General features: G+C 39.3%; 1 protein-coding gene across 4 annotated transcripts in view; it reads left to right on the top strand.

Annotated features, from left to right (window-relative positions):
* Positions 1 to 19,989, top strand: part of LOC114049939 (cancer-related nucleoside-triphosphatase-like) — a 39,815-nt gene extending 19,826 nt beyond the window's left edge. The window contains exons 4-6 of one of the 4 annotated variants that reach the window (XM_027871417.1): positions 6,558 to 6,767; positions 16,919 to 17,028; positions 19,904 to 19,989. In XM_027871417.1, coding sequence (XP_027727218.1) covers positions 6,558 to 6,767; positions 16,919 to 16,987 — 279 coding nt within the window. In that variant the 3' untranslated portion in view covers positions 16,988 to 17,028; positions 19,904 to 19,989. Of the gene's footprint in view, positions 1 to 6,557; positions 6,768 to 16,918; positions 17,556 to 19,903 lie in introns of those variants that run through there. The other 3 variants (XM_027871415.1, XM_027871414.1, XM_027871416.1) reach the window with 3 other exon arrangements.

A 19,989-nucleotide genomic window follows, 5' to 3' on the forward strand; every position in this document is an offset into this window, starting at 1 on the left:
TAGATAGATAGATAGATAGATAGATAGATAGATAGATAGATAGATAGATAGATAGACAGACAGACAGACAGACAGACAGATAGTCAGATATTCATAGCATGATTTTTTTTGTGGTAGGACGCTTGCATCTTTTGCCTCAATTCTTACTTAGCTTATGCCTACTGAGTGGGTGTTGTCTCAGACAAACTGAGATCTGAGAGAGACCTAGTTTAGAAAGGCCAAAATTGGGGCAGCTAGGTGGCTTAGTGGATAGAGCTCCAGCCTTGGAGTCAGGAGTACCTGAGTTCAAATCTGGCCTCAGACCCTTGACACTTACTAGCTGTGTGACCCTGGGTAAGTTATTTAACCCCAGCTGCCTCACTAAAAGCAAAAAAAAAAAAGGCAAGGTCTCTACTAATGTATCCAGGGCCATCTCTAATCATCCAGTCTTCCTGACCTATGTTTTGCCACTGGACTCTGGAGGAGCATGTGAGGCTGGTGACTTTGCATAGCTCTGCCTCACTTAAATCCACTTCACTTGCAAGTCAAGACATCGCCCTCCTGGTGTCATTGGTCCTTTTTGAGAAGAAAGGATAAAACACAACAAATCCTCACCTTCTATGAGAAGGCATTTCTGGTTCCCTTCAATTCTAGTGCCTTTCCTTTGAGATTATTTCCAATTGTTGACATTAGCATTATGTTGCACATAGCATTTTGTGGCACATTGTTTCCTCCATTAGACTGTGTATGAACTCCTTGAGAGTGGGGACTCCTGTTTGCCTTTCTTTGAATTCTCAGGGTTTAGCACAGTGCTGGGCACATGGTAGACACCTTCTAAATACTTGTTGACTTAACTTAAAAGACCCAGAATAAGTTTTAAAGTGCTTTTAATGGGTCTTCTTTGCAGGATTTATGAGAAGATATGGACAAGAATAACATAGGATGGCTTGGTTATAATCTGCACTGGTGGAGGAATCAGTCAACAATCATTTATTTAAATACTTACTGTATGCACTGTTATGCTTAGGTGCTAGTGATACAAATAAAACAATTGCTCCTTGTAAGGATTTGTGTGTGTGTGTGTGTGTGTGTGTGTGTATGTCTATATATACATATGTATGGAAAATAACCTAAGTGTATGTGGGTGTGTGCCTGTGTGGGTGTGGGTGCATACACACATGTATACACACATACACACACACACACACACTACATAGTTCTCTAAACTACTTAGTACTTATTTTACATATATATGTATTTAAATATAAATATTATATATAAATATACATGTGTATGTGTGTATACACACGTGTATAGATGTGTTTACATAGATGTGTGTGTGTGTGTGTGTGTGCATGTATGTATGGAAAGTAAGCACTAAGTTTAGAGAGCTAGGTGGCACAGTGGATAGAGCTCTGGCCTTGGAGTCAGGAGTACCTGAGTTCAAATCTGGCCTCAGACACTGGCCTGAGACACTTACTAGCTGTGTGACCTTGGGCAAGTCATTTAACCCTGTTTGCCTCAGTTTCCTCATCTGTAAAATGAGTTGGACAAGGAAATGGCAAACCACTCCAGTATCTTTGCTAAGAAAACCCCAAATGGGGTTAAGAAGAGTTGGTCACGATTGAACAACAACAACAAAATTTAGGGAGGGCATTAGCTGCTGGAGAGAAGGATGGATCAGAAAAGGCTTCATGTAGAAAGTGGGTCTTGAGCTGTATCTTGAGAAAAGAGAAGAATTCTGTAAGATGAAAGATGAGGGGAGAATGCATTCCAGAAATGAGGGGCAGCCAGTGTAAAGACATGGAAACTGTAAGTTGAGTATTCTGTGTGAAGAACTAGGAGAAGGTCGGTTTAGGCTGGAGGGAGAATGCATTACAGTAAGCCTGGAAAGATAGGTTGAGTCTAGGGCTTTAAAAGCTAAACAGAGAAGTTTATATGGTATTCTAAAGGCAATAAATAGGAAGAGGCACTGGAGTTTATTAAGTAAGGGATTGACATGGTCATAGCCTCACTTAAAAGAAAAATCCCCAACATTTTAGCAATGATTATAAAGCATGGATTGTAACGGGTTGAGATTTGAGTCAGGAGCCTGTTGAAATAGATTAGGAAAGAGGTGATAGCATATTTTAGATCTAATCTAAAACCTTTGCATCAGATCTCAAATCCACGGATGTATCAAAGTATCATGTTTCCTCTCTTTTTGCTCCTTTACACAAATCTAGCGTCTGAACTGAACTGAATTAAGGTTTGCCTGAGAATCACTTAGCATTAGAATAGCTGTAGCATTAGCACCCCCATTTGAAATTCCTTCATGCCGCTGGTGCAGTGGAAGAGAACTCTTAAGTTTGAGTCAGATTCTACAGAATCATTCCCTCTCCCTGGGTCTCAGTTTCCTCATCTGGAAAATTAAGGACTTGGCCTAATTGACCCTTAAGGTCCCTTGTAACTCTAAAGATTTGATGATTTTAGGGGCAGCTAGGTTGCGCAGTGGATAGAGCACTGGCCCTAAAGTCAGGAGGACCTAAGTTCAAATGCAGCCTCAGACCAAACACTTGACACTTACTAGCTGTGTGACCCTGGACAAGTCACTTAACCCCAATTACCTAAAAAAAATTTTTTTGGATGATTTTATATTGTCAAGTAGGGAATGACAAATCATTTGGGGAAGAGAGATTCTTTAGTGTTGAAATGTTTGTGTGTAGGCTGGGGTAAATAGGATGTGAAGTTAATACTGTGCCATGATTGAAATTAAGGTAAACTGAGGCACAAAGTTCGGTGCATGTTCAATTTATTTGTAAGGCTAATAGTTAACAATGAAAAGGGTCCCTCAGCTCCCCAGCAAGCCAGAAGACCCCAAACCAGGGCAGAGAGATCATTTCTGTAGATAAAAGGAGAATTTAAAAAATAGAAAGCAGAATCATAGATGGAGAAATCAATATGATTGGTTACAAAGCTTGTAGCATCACAAGCGTGAGGAATAATATAATTGGCTGGAAATTGGGAATGAGAGGGACTAGCAGCAACCAGATAGTTTCACTGTTTCAGTCTACTGGCAAGGACAGGTTAGCAATAGTGGACCAGACTACCTTGGATAACAGACCAGACTCCCTGGTGTCCACCTGCATCCTTCAAGGATAACAGATTTCTTTGAGACAAGAATAAAGCCGTGATTAGCAGGAGAACTGAACTTCTGAACTTAACTCAGAGACAATGAGTGATTTACAAGAAAGGTGAATTTCCAAACTTAACTCTGAGACACATGAAACATGACTTAGGCAGTTAAAAAACACTGGTGGTAATACAGAATGAAATCTGTAACAAAATAGAATCAGTTACAAAAATGGAGATAATATCAATTTAATTTTCTTAACTGTGATGATGATGACTAGGAGCTGACATTTACATAACACTTTAATGTTTGCAAAAGCACTTGACAAGCATTTTCTTATTCATTTCTCACAACTGCCCTGTGAAGTAGGTACTGTTTTTATTCCCATTCTACAGATAAGTAAACTGAGGTTGGAAGATGTTAACTGATTTGCCCAAGTGTTTGAGGTGGGATTGGAAGCCAGCTCTTTGTGACTCCCAAGTCCAGTGTTCTCCTTGCTTTGCAGATTTCTTACTTGTCCCCAGTGCTGCAATTGTATTGCCATAGGGGCTTGGCCAAACCATACCAGTGTTGGTGAAAAGTGAGGAAGATAATTTGAAATAGCTGTAAAGGGCTTTTTTTTCCTGGGTAATTTAATCATTTTAGAATAATGCCAGCATTTTAATAAAAGGATGGTCATTGAGCTGTTTCTTAGATCAAAGACAGTCATGGTAGCAGGCTCACAGCTTCTGTGCCATTTTGGAAGAGGAGTGTTTGGGAAGGTGGCAATCAACTCTGGTCGGCTAAGAAGTTAATGAGTAACTGAATATTACAATGTGGTGCTAGACCTGAACTTAAATTATTTCATTTACTTCTAAGTTAGCCCTAGCCTTGGGCAATCTATTCAAAGAATTTATCCCCACCTGAGTAGAACCTAGTTAACTGCCCCACCTGGGTGAGGTCTGGAGAGAGGAGAAGGTTAGCTCAACTTTCCGAGACTGAGGTCTTGAAATGAGGATAAAAGAAAAAGGGGGAACTCTGAATCTCCCCAAATCATTGGTTATTAATAATCATTTCTCTCATTCCCCCATTTGATTCTGTTGAGCGGTGTGGCCTCTTCAATGAATCACTGACATACGGCAAACACTTCCTAAGGGGTTTCCAACTGTGGAACTTATGAAGAGAGACGATGCAAGGGGAAAAGGGAAAAATGGACAGATGCTTTGGCTGTCAAAGACTTTTAAAACTCTTTAGATGGGAAATGCTCTGTAAGTAAGCCTCAAGAACAGTTTTCAAAAACCCTTTGGCCGGCAAAAGTCTCTCTAGTTTACAAACACTGTTCTTCATCCAACATCAATTTGTTCAGCTATTTTCAATGAAGTAGACAGTTGTAATCTCTGTGGAGGGGCTAGACAACTAAGATCCAGGTGTGGGAAATAGAGTATGAGCACACCAATTAGCATAATGGCACTAATGGTGTCACAAACATATCTGCTAGTGTAAAATCAAGGGTGTCTATAAATGCTGAGTGATTGTAGAGTAAGAGAATGATCAGAGCCAGGTGGAGGTTGAAAGCTGTCGGAATCAGGAAAGACCTGGTTATCAATCCTGCCCTTAATATTTACTAGCTGTGAGACCATGGGCAAATCACTACCTCTCCTGTAGTGAATGAGCATAGTGACAGCTTCTATTTCTTGGATCTTTAGGGCTATATACATGTCAGCTAATATTCCTTGAAGCAATGAATTTTGTAGGAGGTGATGGACATAGATTGGCAGAAAGGATATTCCAGTGGTAGAGAGAACAAGCCTACCTACCTTCAGTGATCCTCATTCCTATGTATCTGGAAATCTTTTCACCACCCTTCCCCAGAGCAGCTGCTCAAGACATTAAGGGTGTATTCACAATTACAATTCAATTCAATTCAACAAATGTTTATTAAGCCTCTACTATGTGAAAGGCATTTTGTATAGTGCTGGAGACCAAGATTCAGTGGGAAATTAGATATAGATCTATGGAAATCAAGTTTAAAAGACCTGACAGTAGAGTCTTAATGGCTGATATTTCCTTTTCTTTTAAATGATGGAGATAATAAGGGGTAGCTAGTGGCACAGTGTTGGGGACCTGCAGTCAGGAAGACTCATCTTCTTTGAATTTAAATCTGGCCTCAGAGAGCTGTGTGACCCCGAGTAGGTCACTTAACCCTGTTTGCCTCAGTTTCCTCATCTGTAAAATGAGTTTCAGGAGGAAATGGCAAACCATTCCAGTGTCTCTGCCAAAAAAACCCCACATGGGGTCATGAGGAGTCAGACACAATTGAAATGACTGAACAATAATAAAAATGAACAGGGATAATAACATAATGCTTACCTCTCAGGGTTGTTGTGAGGAAAACACTTTCTAAATCTTAAAGTGCTACGGAAATGTGTCTTATTATTATTGTTAGTTTCCTTTAAGCCTCATGTTGATTTCTTTTAAGCTTTGGTCACTTAGACTTGTATTTGTTTTCTTTAAAAAAAATTTTTTTATTGACATCACCTTCATTTCAAATATATTTCTTCTTCCTTCCCCACCAGAGAGTTATCCATTGTAATAAAGAGTAAAAACAAGAGGAAGGAAAAGAAAGTTCAGCAAAACCAACCAACACACCAACTGAGTCTAATAGGCAATTTTCCACACCCATAGTATAATTCCCTTCTGCATATGGAGGAAGGAGGTTCATTTTTTTAATCTCTTCTTTAGGACCAAGTTTGGTCATTATAATTGTAGAGTTCAGTTTCCTTTTTTTTTTTTTTAAATTATTGCTCTTTCAGTTTTCATTGTAGTAGTTACTTGTGTATATTGTTTTCCTGGTTCTTATTACTTCCTTTATCAGTTCATATAAGTCTTCCCATGCTTCTCCGTGTTCTTCATACTCATTGTTTCTCTTGGCTAAGTAATACTCCATCATATTGATATACAATTTATTTAGGTGTTCTCCAATCCACAGGCGGCTACTTTGCTTCTAGTTCTTTGCTATTACAAGAAATGCTGTTAACAAATTTTGGAATCTTTCTCTCTATAACTTCCTTGAGGGCATATGCCCAGCGGTAGAGTTGTTGGGTCCTTTTTGTTTGCAGGAATGCAAACATAAAGTTTGGTCATTATTGGAGTAACTACAGTGATTAGCTAGTGGTGATGAAACAATTTTTGTCAAATATCAATTGTTTACCATTTGGGAAAGAAACACAGTTTTCTAGACAGCTCTAGAATCCTAGATTGCTTTAGCAGAGATAATTTATTAAATGTTTCTAGGTTCCCTAGATGAATTATTTGCTTCCCATGAGTGGTTAATATACAAAGGGGAGTTGACCTACTCCGGTATATTCACCAACTCAGACTCATACCTTATTGGTTGACTGGGATATCCAAGGAGGAAAGAAGAATTCCTCCAGTTTACACATTTGGGGCTTTGGTGTCAGATCTAATATGTCTTTAAAATTCACAGGCAGATGCTGGTCCCAGCTCTGGGAAGAGGGTGTGTATCGTTGATGAGATTGGGAAAATGGAACTCTTTAGTCAGACTTTCATTCACGCTGTGCGTCAGACTCTCTCCAGCCCAGGGACTGTGATCCTTGGCACGATACCCATCCCTAAAGGAAAGCCATTGACACTAGTGGAAGAAATAAGAAACAGAAATGATGTTAAGGTGTTCCATGTAAGTATAAATAATTCTCTGTTGTCTCAATTGTGTAAGGAGAGAATGACCCTAACGGCACGGAGTCCAAAAATAATTTGTATCAACCTTGGGAGTGCCTTTTTACACTTAAAACTTAATATGGGTGTGTCTGACTTTCTGGGAATTCATAACATTTCAAATCAAATCATGGGGCTACATCATGAAGATCAGACCAGAGTCAGGACAAGTTGGAACTCTCCCCGAAGTTTCTCATCCTGCTTATTGCCTGTATGCCCTCCTTACCTCTGCCCCTTGGAATATTTAATTTTTTTCAAAATTCAACTCAGATGTCACCTTCTACATGAGGCTATTTCTGATTCCTTCAAGCTGCTAGTGTCTCTCTAAAGCTATCTTCTGTTTATTTTTTACACACATAAATGTATGCATGTTGTTTCATCCTAAAGAATATAAGCTTCTTGAGAATAAGGACTGTTTCATTTATGTCTTTGTATTTTCAGTGCCTAGCACATCATAGGTGTTTTATAAATGCATGGTGATTAACTAATAGCTCCTAGTGTTGAAAACAGTGTGCTATAACAGAAAGACTGATAGACTCAGTGTCAGGAGAGACCCAGGTTCCACAGTTATCATTGTTCCATCATTTCAGTTGTGTCTGACTCTTCATGAGCCCATATGGGGTTTTCCTGGCAGAGATGCTGGAATGGTTTGCCATTTCCTTCTCCAGCTCACTTCACAGATGAGAAAACTAAGGCAAACAGGGTTAAGTGACTTGCCCAGGTCACACAGCTAGTAAGTATCTGAGGCTGGATTTGAACTCAGGAAGGATTTGACTCCAGGCCCAGTGTGCTATCCACTGAACCACCTAGCTGCCCCACAGGTTCCACAGGACCCCTACCAATTATAAATCTTTCATTTCTTCTTATCTCACTTCTACTGGAGATGACCCATTGATTATCAAAGGTTATTCCAGCAGACTGCCACCACTGGTAGCTTCTACTGAGCTCTAGAGGTCATGAGAATGGGCCTTGCATGATCTTTTATTAGTTGACTGGCCAAGTTAAATTTGAAGAGGGGCATTACCAGAAGACTGCAAGCTGCTGAATTTTTTCAGCTGCGTCAACTCACAAAACTCTACTGGGCTGTAGAGAAATGTGATCAACATGCGTGTCTCCCCCACGTTGATAAAATCATGGGTCCCTGAAGCGTGGAATTATCTTGTGTTCTCCCATCTCTCTTTCTTTGTTTGGTCTCCCTTCTTTCTCCCTTATTCTATTTCCTTTTCCATTCCTAGTTGGTGGTAGTACTTAGAGCTGACTGCTATGAGATAGTGATGAAGATTCAAGTTGACTATTTAATCAGCCTGCTTGAAGTCATCAGGCACAATGGTAGCTGCAGTCAGTATGACCACGGAGCCAGCTGTTAACACTCAAGGTTTCCTGAAGTCATGAAAGCACCGAAGAGCCATGAAGACTTCGTTAGGCCAGCCTGGGAAGGGGGAGCAATCTTGGTGAACATACTTAAATGCTCAACTTATTTTCCAAGAACAACAGGATTTCAAATTATGTTTTCTTTCTAAAGTTTTAGAGAGCTCAGACACTCACTGCTCTTTCTCTTATGGGGCCTCCTAGATAAGGAGTTTTCTGTGATGAATATAGTGTTTCTAAGGAGATAGGCAGCAGAATATGATTGGTCATAAAGACAGATTAAGTTATCGGAAGGTCAGTAGGTACAAATTCCGAGTCTGGAAGCCTTGAGAACTGCCAGTGTTAGAGCATGAAACAGAAGTGGATAAACTAATCTAATCGGGAGGGCCTAACAGATCAGGCAAATGGGGGTGGTCAGTTGACTTTTAAGTCTAGAAGTTAAGGTTCCGTTAAGATAATGCCAACATTTTCCTCTCTCTAGGATAGAAATTAAGATACTACCAACATTTTTACCTTCTAGGATTAGAAATGAAGACAATAGCAACATTTTCTCCTCTCTAGGATTAGAATTAAGACAAATCCTACATTTTTCCCTCTCTGTGATTAGAAATTAGTCTGACTAGCCCTGTGTTGTTAAGTATGTAATAGAAAGGCTCTGTTTTCTCCAAGTATTCGTGGCCTTCTTACATTCCTTTGGGGTCTGTGTATGTTTCCTTGTAACCAGATTGAAAACAAGTTATATAAACATGTGACAAGTATTGATTATGTCCCTGTCGTGTGCTTGGCCCTGTGCTAGGTGATACAAATGCAATGAATTAAAAAATCTGGACTTGTAAGGTGTTTATATTATAATTGGGGAGAACAACAAGTACATATATGAGTGTAAAGAGAATAAAGGTAAATAGACTATATTAAAAATAGTTGAAGATAAGGTAATTTGGGAGGAAGGGCACTGGCAGTTGAGAATTCAGGAAAGGTATCATGTAAAAGGTACTGCTTGAGTTGCATTTTTTTTTTTTTTTTGTGGTGAGGCAGTTGGGGTTAAGTGACTTGCTCAGGTTCACACAGTTAGTAAGTATCAAGTGTCTGAGGCCGAATTTGAACTCATGTCCTCCTGACTCCAGATCCAGTGCTCTATTCACTGCACCACCTAGCTGGCTCAAGTTGCATCTTTTGATCCTCACAACAACCCTGTGAGGTTAGTGTCGTTATCATTTTAAGGTGAGGAAACTGAAGCTGAAAGAGATTAAGTGACTTACCTAGTACTCTACTACACCACCACGGTGCCTCAGTCATGAAATGTTAGAACTGGAATGGACCCTGGAATGAGAGCATCAAACAAAAGTTAGAAAGAAAAAGTTATTTTGGATCCTGACTTTTTCATCAGTGTGATGTGTTTGCAAGTTATCCCTTCCTTTTTTGATTCGTCTGCATATTTGATGAGCATACCATCTGTGATCAAATGTACAGTGCTTTTGCAAACCTCAAAGAGTCATGTAAATGTTAGCTGTTTATTATTATTATTTATTATTATTATCATTAATACTTTTATCTAAGTCATCAATAAAAATTAAAATGTTAAAATAATACAGGGCCAAGCACAAAATTCCCTTGATTTTTCCACTGGATACCTGTCACTGTCGCATCCAAGTAACTCTGAGTCCTTCCAATTATTTTACAATTTAAATATCTCTCCACTTTCTCCACAAGAATTGTTATCAAACATTTTGCTAAAATCTACATACATGTGTCAACAACCTTCTCCTCATCTCCTCATTTAGTAATCCTGTCAGGAAAAGAAAGAAGGTTAGTCTGGGGTGAGCTGTTCTTGTTGAAACCATGGAGACCCTTAGTCATCACCATCTCCCCTTTCTAAGTGCTCACTAACTGGACCCTTAATGCATCCAAGTCAAGCTCATCATCCTACCATTTGTAGGCTTTCTTCTTTTCCCTTTTGATACAATCAAGGTAACTCTCTCATTTCTCCATGATCTTTTCAATGTTACTGGCAAGCACTTTGCCGTCCTATCCATCTGCCAGTTCTTTCAGTCCTCAACGATGGAACTCATCTGGGCCAGGCGATTTGGGTTCGTCAAGGGCAGGTTGGTGCTGTCTTACTGTCTCCTCATTTATCTTGAGTAGTAACTCCCTCTTAATCATTCTCTTCTCTTCTATCTAGTGCAAAGGTCATTGTCCTTGGAAGTTAAAAAAAAAAAGAAACAAGATAATTGAGCTGCTCTCTACCTTCTGTCTTTTTGCAGTTATCATCATCCCATCCACCCTAAGCAAAGATGCTATCTATCTTTGATCCTTTCTGGCTTAGTGCACAGAGAACTGTACTTACAGCCAGGAAGACCTTGGTTCAAGTCCTGCTTTTAATATGTACTAGCTGTGTGACCTTTGGCAAGTCACCTCTAGTGTAGGTCAATGGTGTCGAGCTCAAAATAGTAATGGAGAGCATACATAAGGATCCCTTTGGGTCACATATTGACTTAGAAAACCTCAAATTAACATTTATGTTTTGTTGTTTTTTAAAAATTTATTTTATTAAACATTTCCCAATTACATCTTAATGTTTTGGGCCATACTCGGCGGAGTTTTGTGGCACAGGCCTCCTCTGCTTTAGGCAACTTTTTAAGGCTATAAATTCCAGGGAAGCTACAGAGGGGATTTCCTCATCTGGGAGTTCCTGTATTCATGAAATCACAGATCTAGTCCCAATCTCTATCCCTAGACCTAAAATAAACCCATTTTTGTTGTCTTTAGCTTCTGTTACCACCTTTAGCTCATTCTAAGCTTTGACATTCCTATCATTCTTTTTCACAAGGAGCATGTCACACTCTTATAGTCATTCTCTGTTACCTGGCCATTCTTCCAGGATCTGCACATTTCTTTTTACAATCTAAGATGATTGGGGCAGCTAGGTGGTGCAGTGGATAGAGCTCTGCCTTGGAGTCAGGAGGTCAAATCCGAACTTAGACACTTGACACTTACTAGTTGTATGACTCTGAGCAAGTCACTTAACCCTGACTGCCTAACCAAAAAGCAAAAAAAAATAAAATAAAATCTAAGATGGTTGAGGAGTTCCCTGTGTAGCCACATCACTGTTTCTCATCACAAATCCCATTTTTCATCTTCATTGGAATTGTTTTCCTCTATGTTGAGCATCTCTCATTCTTCCTAGATTGGCTTTCCCTTGGTTGTACTTTAGCATCCCTTTGAAAGAGCTAAGTCAATAAGCATTTATCAAGGGCCTACTATGTGTCAGATACTTTGGTAAGGCCTGGGGGATACAAAGAAAGGCAAAAAACAGCCCCCTGCTCTCCAGGAGCTCACAGTCTAATGAGAGAGACAATAAACAGACAACTATGTACAAATATATAGATATAGATAGATACATGGATGGATGGATAGATAGATAGATAAAGGGGAGATAATCTCAGAGAGAAGGCACTAAGGTTAAGGGAGATGGAAAAGGCTTCTTGCAGAAGGTGGGACGTAAGCTGAGTGTTAAAGGAAGTCAGGGAAGCCAAGAGGTAGAGGTATGAGAGGAGTTCTAGGCATGGAATCATTCCCAGCATTATGTAATTTCCAAATTTATTATTACTTATTGACCTTTATTTTTTTTTTAAAGTATTTATTGGAAGGGGTAGCTAGATGGTGCAGTGGATAAAGCTCAGGCCTTGAAATCAGGAGGACCTGAGTTCAAATCCAGCCTCAGATACTTGACACTTACTAGCTGTGTGACTCTGGGCAAGTCACTTAACCCCAATTGCCTCACCAAAAACAAACAAACAAACAAAAAAGTATTTATTGGAGTAGAGGGGGAAATCTATTAAGAATCTTTGGAAATAATTTTTTCTAGTCTTTTTTGGTTCCTTAGCTAGATCCCAGTCAGTAAGAGTCCTCTGAATCTAGTTTTAGAAATATAATAACAATAGCAACGACAATAGTTAGGATAATAATGTTATCTTTGTGATATAATATATGTAATATATAATTATATGCTATAATAGTTATGATAATGATAACTGACATTTATATAGTGCTTACTATGTGTCAGGAAGCCAGATGGTTTAGTGGATAGAGCTCAGATCCAACTTCAGATGCTAGCTATATGATCCTGAGCAGGTCACTTGCCCTCTGCCTTAATTCACTGGAGAAGGAAATGGCCAACCACTTCAGTATCTTTTACCAAGAAAACCCGACATGGAGTCACAAAGAATCAGACACAACTAAATGATTAAACAGCAACAACAATGTGTCAGACACTGTGTTAAGCACTTTACTATTTTCTCATTTATTGTCCCCAAAATAACCCTGGGATTTAGGTGCCACTGTTATCCTCCTTTTACAGGTGAGAAAACTGAGGTTAAGTGATTTGCTCAGGTTCATACAGCCAGTAAGTGTCTAAGACCAGAGTTGAACTCAGATCTTCCTGACTCTAGGCCCAGTGTTGTATCCAGTGTGCCACCTGGCTACTCAGTATATTTCCAGGTTGCCTAGAGATAATTTTTAATGGTCCAGTATGGAATCTACTTAATGTAATTATCTTAGAAAATGGTTATTTGGTTCTAGTAGTCAATTAATTTAAAGAAAAAAGATGCCTTTCTTAAGAAAGAACATATATATATATATAAATACATATATACACATGTATATGTATACACACATGTATGTATGTATTAGATTTACATTTTTTGGTAACTAACTGGTTGAGGTGTTCTTAGCTGTGGCTCATGATTCTCCCCACACATTTATCTATCCATCTACCTGAAAGTCTTTCAAGAAACATTAATTATTCATTGATGCTTTGTGCTTTTGCCCATTACTTGTCCATATTAGTGTCCTCATCTGTAAACTCAGGGAGTTGGGCTACATGGTCACTGAAGAAATATGATTTATCCCTGAGAAGTTGGTCTTATTATTAGGAAAATGAGGCATAGAGAGGTAACTTGTCCAGAGTCACCTAGCTCATGAATGTCTGAGTCTAGATTTGAACTCATATCTTTCTAACTCCAGGTCTAGCATTGTGCCATCTAGTTGTGATTAATCAATCCTATTCTATGCCCCGCCCCCCACACTGTGCCAGACTCTGTGATTTATAATTATAAAGAATGAGATAATAATAACTCTAAAAGAGCTTTGCATTTTATCACGGGGACAACATAAACAGATAATAAGCATATCCAGAAAAAAAAAAACTGACTTCAGAGCCAAGAAAAACTGTGTTTAGATCCAGGCTCTGGGCAAATCCTGTAAGCTCTCAGTGCCCTGGCCAATTCTCCAAGACTCTTAAGTTGAAGAGAAGGTCCCAACCAACACTGGCGATGGAGTGTCCTTCTCCAGAAGTCCTTCATGCTATGAAATCACTATCCTTATCCCTAATTACGCTTAGGGAAATAACACTCTCCCAACCCCCTTGTTAATTTGCGGTTATCTCATGTGTTTTTCACTCAATTTATATTAAGTCACATTTATTCTGAGCAATATTAGAGCTGCCCAATACAAAGTCATTCAAGTCTGATGGCCAAGGAGATTTTGATGTATTTGCATCAATGATATCAGTGGCTATGTTGTGGAAAAAACAAAACCTTTTGATCATCATCTGTGGAGGGGATCCCAATATCTCAGAGACTGTAACAGTGGAGAGCCAGCTCTGGGAAGCCTGAACCCAGCAACAGACTCAGTTGTCTGAGAACCAACTTAGCCATGTTGGAAATATTAAAGGAATAATAATCATAGCTGATGTATGATGGCCTTTTGGGGATTATAAATGTCCTTTAAATGATCCTATTTGGTCCTCACAATAATACTCTGAGGTCAGAAATATTTTACAGATGAGGAAACTGAGCCTAAGAAGGGAAATGACTTGCCCATGGTTGCATAAGAGGCAGAAGTGTGTTGTAAATCCCAGACATCCATTTCCAATTTATTATGCCACACTGACTCTTTAATTATGTATCCTCATTCCCTGGGGCATCATCCATGTGACAGAGAAAGAAGTCATAGCTGGCATTCCTTCTGGCTGTTTTTTGCCCTTAGGAATCTATAGCTGACCCTTTGCGTTGGAAGAAAGTGTGCCCACATCCCTTTCTGTCCTTCTTTTTAGTTTCTGTCTCTACCTTCTTCACCTGTTTTCCTCCTGTCTGTTTCCTCAGACCTTTTCTGTCTTGTGTTTCTTAAGAGAATGGAGTGTAAGGATTCCCATGTCATGAATGCCCCCTCACCCCATATGTTGTGAGGTTGGTCTCTGTCCCTTACTGAGACATTATACACTGTCTACAGCTGATTAATGTTTTCTTGAGATGGAATTTTTCCTTTGAAAAGTCATCCTTTGCATCTTGAAGTCAGAATATTTTTGAATCCCCTTGGTGTTATTAGAACAGAGGAAGTGAGGCTTGTCTCAGCCCACACAAGAAGCCAGCGGGGATGCGTGAAAATGGCGAGCCTGGTCTTATTTCAGTTCAGAACCCAGGACAGCAAACCCCAGGGAAGTGACCACATCCTCATGTTGTACTATACCAGGGCTTTAGTGTAGTCACTACCACATTGACTGGGCCTTGATAGTCTTTTTGCTTTATCGGAATATTTGTTGTAATAAGATTTGAGCCATAAATCTAAAAGAGTGAATGACAGGCTTTCTGTAAGCATATTGATTTTTGTCAGGGCATGGAGTATATTCAGTGCTTTGAGCATCCCTGAGGCCTTTCTGATTCTAAATTTTAAAACCTGTTTTCTTCTACAAAGATCAGGTGTCCTCACCCTTTAGGTTTTATAAATCCCAAAGATGTCCTTAGCCACTGCAGAAGTTAAATGTGTTTTTCATGGAAGCATCTCACAAATTCTCGAGAACTATATCAAATGTCTCACACTGTTTGCCATCATTTGTATAGTAATCCCGATAGCACTTTGTGACATTCTTTGACACTCAACCATTAATCTAACAGTTATTATTACATACCTTCTCTGTGAATTGCATTGCTCTAGGTTCTGGAAGAAATAGGAAAAAAAAAACCCCAACAGTATGGTATATAGTGTGATGGACTTGGAGTTAGGAAGGCCTGGGTACAAATTATACTTCTCTGCCACTTAATACCTGTATGATAGTGAACAAACCATATAACCTCTTACTCATCTGTCAAATGGGAATGGTAATAATAGCCATATACTTGTACAACCTAAAAATCCAGTGTGGCATAGTGGATAGAATGCTGAGCTTGTAGTCAGGAAAACGTCCTTTCCAGTCTTCTTACACCATGCACTGTGCCAACCACTGAAACTGGTTTCTTGCCATTCCCCCCACAATACACTGCATTGCCATATTCCTTGTATTTTCACTGACTGTTCTCCAAGCCTAGAGTTTTCTTCTTCCTCTTACTGTGGCTTCTGTGGCTTCCTTGAAGTCTCAGATAAAATGCCACCTTCTAGAGGAAGGCCATCCCAATCCCTCTTAATTCTACTGCCCTAGAGATTATCTCCAGTTTATATTTGTATGTAGTTGTTTGCATGTTATCTCCTCTGTTAGATTGTTAGCTCCTTGAGGGCAGGGACTGGTTTTCTTGTCTGTTTCCCCCCCCAACACTTAGCACAATGCCTGGCATGTGGTGGATGTTTAATCAATTTTGTTGGCTTGACTTGAAGACTCCCTTCAGACCTTACCTCTGACACCAGCCATGTGACCATGGTCGCATCATTTCAGACAACTCCATAGGAGTTACATACCCAGCCACAGATAGGTTGGGCTCTACTGGTAAGGCAAGTTGCTATGTTGGAGAGATGAAATTACAGAGATTCCAATACTGTCTACCTCAGGGTTGTTGTGAGGCCCAAATGAGACCATGTTTGCAAAGTGTCTTTATAGATTCAAATGTTATATAAATATCATCTACAAATTATGATTGTTACAGAATTAAATCAAATATAGTGCCTTCCCTGAGGAGCCTTGTAAAGCCTAAGAGGATCATAGCCTTGGAGCAGAAAGAGATCTTAGAAAACCTCTAATCCAACTTTTTGATTTTATAGATGAAGAAAACAAGAATTAGGAAGGCTGAGTGAATTACCCATGATCACACATGCAGGATCAGAACCCAGTACCTCTGGCTCCAGAACCAGGACTCTTTCCACTGTACCATGTTACCTCTTAGATAAATGCTGTCTTAGAGGGTTCTCTGCTTGTTTCTTATAAGTTTTTCTCCCTGTGCAAAGTATAGTCTTCTTGAAAAAGCTCATATCCTTAAGCCCATTGCATGATTGCTATTGGTTAGTTCTTTTTCAGTCGTGTTCAACTCTTTGTGATCCCATTTGGTGTTTTCTTGGCAAAGATACTGGAGTGGTTTGCCATTTCCTTCTCTAGCTCATTTTACAGATGAGGAAACTGAGGCAAGCAGGGTTAAGTGACTTGCCCAGGGTCACACAGCTAGTAAGTGTCTGAGGCAGGATTTGAACTCAGGAGGATAAGTCTTCCTGACTCCAGGCCTATCTACTATACCATCTAGCTGCCCCCAACAGAGCACATAGTAGGCACATAATAAATATTGATTGATTTGCAAGTGTTGATGCTGAGAACAGACATAAGTATCTTCAAAGTGATCTGTTCTTAAGTGGAATATACAATATGTCCTTTTTCCCAGTGAAGTTTTGGGTGCCTTCAGATAGCATATTATCCATCGGGGGGAGTAAAGGGAATAATGAAGAAAAGCCTGGTGTCTGGCCTTATTGGTCTTTTTTCTTTTTTCCTCACAGGTTACAAAGGAAAACAGAGATAGCCTTTTGCAAGAAATCGTGGCAGTCGTGCAGAGCTGCCAAAAGTAAAGCTCATTTATGCCCCATGCTTTCGTGTCAGCTAAGTAGTGGTGTGTTTCAAGGGGTGTCTGATTGGTACTCAGCCCATTTGGCTTTTATGCTATCAGGTTTATGATAACTGAGTGCTTGAAACCTTTGTGGCTCCTCCAAAGGAGTCTTGACAGATGTTTTCCATAAAATGTTTAAAAGATCAAATTAGACTTAATGCTGGATTGACTATACAAGATTAACAATCCATTATGGTTTATTTATGCTTAAAGCTTTCTGTTTATTTCTTCTTGCAGTCGTGTGCATGATTTGGGTTAATTATGAAATGAGAAATGGTTTGGAGAATATTAGATGGAATTTGTCCCATTGAAGTTTATAAATGTGTTCAGGGGAAGGGGGGGAAGAAGAGTTCACCACTTAATCAATTTTGCATGTCATGAAAATCAAATTCCGATCCAGGTGCATCATTAATCTCGTGTAACTTAATGTGGCATAAGGGTTTGATTTATTACTATTATTACTCCAAAACAAAATTGTTTAAAGTCCTTTCCCCATATTTTTGTTGTTGTTTGCTTATTTATCCTTTACAAATATTCAAATAAATTAAGCGGTCGAAAACAGGTGGAGACTCGTATTGAACATATTAAGTCTTTAAAAAATTTGGAATTCTCAGATGCACTCATAGAGAGATAGTGTCATTCAAGAGACTGGGTAATAGGGCTGGAAACTCAGGCCTTTTGAATTCTAATTGTAGCTATGCCATCCTTTGGCTGTGTCATATTTGACATGTTGCTTGACCTCTCTGTGTCTTATTTTCTCATCCGTAAAAGGAAGGAAAGAGATAAGAAAGATTGTCATCTTGAGATTATAATAAGGAATGGTTATAAAAATGATAAAGCTGATTAGTGGTTGAAATTGCACAAAGCACTTTTCTCACAACAAAACCTGTGAGATAGGTATTATAAATATTGTTTGTTTGTTTTTTTCTGATTTATAGATGAGTGGTTTCAGGCTAGAAAGATTCATTGACTTAGCCAGGGCCACAGAGCTCCTAAGGTCCAGAGCCAGAATTTGAACCCAGTCCTTAGTTGAATCTAAACCTAGTATTCCTTCAGCTATTTCACACTCACTACCTTTATTGTATATAATATACAGAATGCCTTTAACAATGTTGTTAATACAAGTTACAGGCTTAGAATTCTAACCTAATTTGAAGATAAAGCTCACCATACATGTACATCTCAAAGGCATTTTTGTTCAATTCAACAAATATTTATTGAGGTCAGTCTAAGAAGCAGTTATATTAAGTATTCACCCTGGTACTTGATATATAGCAGTAATAATTACTGCTGTGCTAGATGCTTGATGTGGGGCAACTAGGTGGTAAAGTAGAGCACTGGGCTTGGAATCAGGATGACTCATCTTCATGAGTTCAAATATGGCCTCAGACATATACTAGCTGTGTGACCCTGGGAAAGTCATTTAACTCCGTGTGCCAGTTTCCTCATCTGTAAAATGAGTTGGAGAAGGAAATCACAAACCAATATCTTGGTTTGATAAAATATATTTATCCAATATCTTTGCCAAGAAAACACCAAATAGAGTCATGAAGAGTTGGACATGGTTGAACAATAAAGATGCTTAGAATATAAAAGAGAAAAAAAGAAACAATGTCTCTCCTCAAGGAGCTCATACTCTATTGGATACAAGGAGATGAATTAGTGGGTTAGTATGATAGTCCAAATGAGATGTAATGGGGCAGGAGTGAAGGGTACATTGCAGCCTTCTGCATCTGTGCCCTTCTGTCACATAGCCAGTCAGCATTGTGGGCATCCATCAATTGTACTAATGTTAAACTCCCCAGCATTTTTTTTTCTAATCTGTAATCACAGACTAAGGCTTAAAAGAGGAGACTGGAAATTAAATTAGTTCCCTTCAAAGGTCCCCACAAAACTACCAACATTTTTTGTAACATTGGGCATGCCCTTAGACTAATTCACTCAGTTGGACAACGAGCACTTATTAAGCACCTACCATGTGCCAGGCATTATGCTAAGGGATGAGTCAACAAAGACAAAGTAAAAACAGTACCTGCCCTCAAGAAGTTTACAGTCTAATGTGGAAGACACCATACAAGTGACTGTGCCTAGAAGATATATACAGTATAAATGGAAGGTAACCTCAGGGAAAGCACTAGTAGAGAGGGAAAATAGGAGGCAACTTGAAGAAAATGGGATTTGAGCTGTTTCTTGAAAGCCAAGGATGCTAGGAGGTGAAGGTGAGGAAGGAAAACCTTCCAGAGCTTGACAGTCAGCCAGTTCAAAGGCATGGAGGTGGGAAAGTGTGTGAGAAAGGGCTGATATGAAACCTGACTTTGGTTTGCCAACCCAGACCAGAACGGGGCCTTTGATTACAAGCCACTGTAGACCTAAATGTTTATAAAGGCTTTAGCGTGTGTAAAGGGACCTTTTCTCTCTCCTCACAACCTAATGCAAGTGTTGCTTTTAGACACTAAATAAGTTTGGACTTCACCAAAGGTCTACTCTAATATACGCTGCCATGGAGGTGACCCCTAAATTCTTACTGACAAGGCTTCCAAGCTGGAAAAGCTTAGGCTGAGACTAAGAAACAGACTCTAGCTGTCACCTAAGGATAAGATGAGCTAAGTTTGAAAAGGCTCAAAACACGAGGATTAATTACATATTGGTGAGTTTATTCGTGTGATCTGGGTCACTATTAGGGGAGAACAAATGGAGAAAATCTTCTATATTTAGAGAAGAACAAGCTTGATCCATGCTAAGAAGATAGCATGAGCTTAGCTGCAGTAGCCTCTTGGCTACAAACTAAGCCAAGTATGATTTACTTTGTACAAGGTCTTTTGCATCACTTTGAATTCATGCATCATTACTGGTAAGAATGCTTGTGTTCTCTTTCCAGGTCTGCATAGAACCATCCAAGTGGGCTCAACAATATTTTAGAAGTGCTCCATGTGCTTACCGTGTCATACCTACATAAGAGGAGAT

This window comes from Vombatus ursinus, unplaced genomic scaffold (genome assembly GCF_900497805.2).
Source record: "Vombatus ursinus unplaced genomic scaffold, bare-nosed wombat genome assembly UNPS02014798.1, whole genome shotgun sequence".
In the NCBI taxonomy this organism is placed as follows: Eukaryota; Metazoa; Chordata; class Mammalia; order Diprotodontia; family Vombatidae; genus Vombatus; species Vombatus ursinus.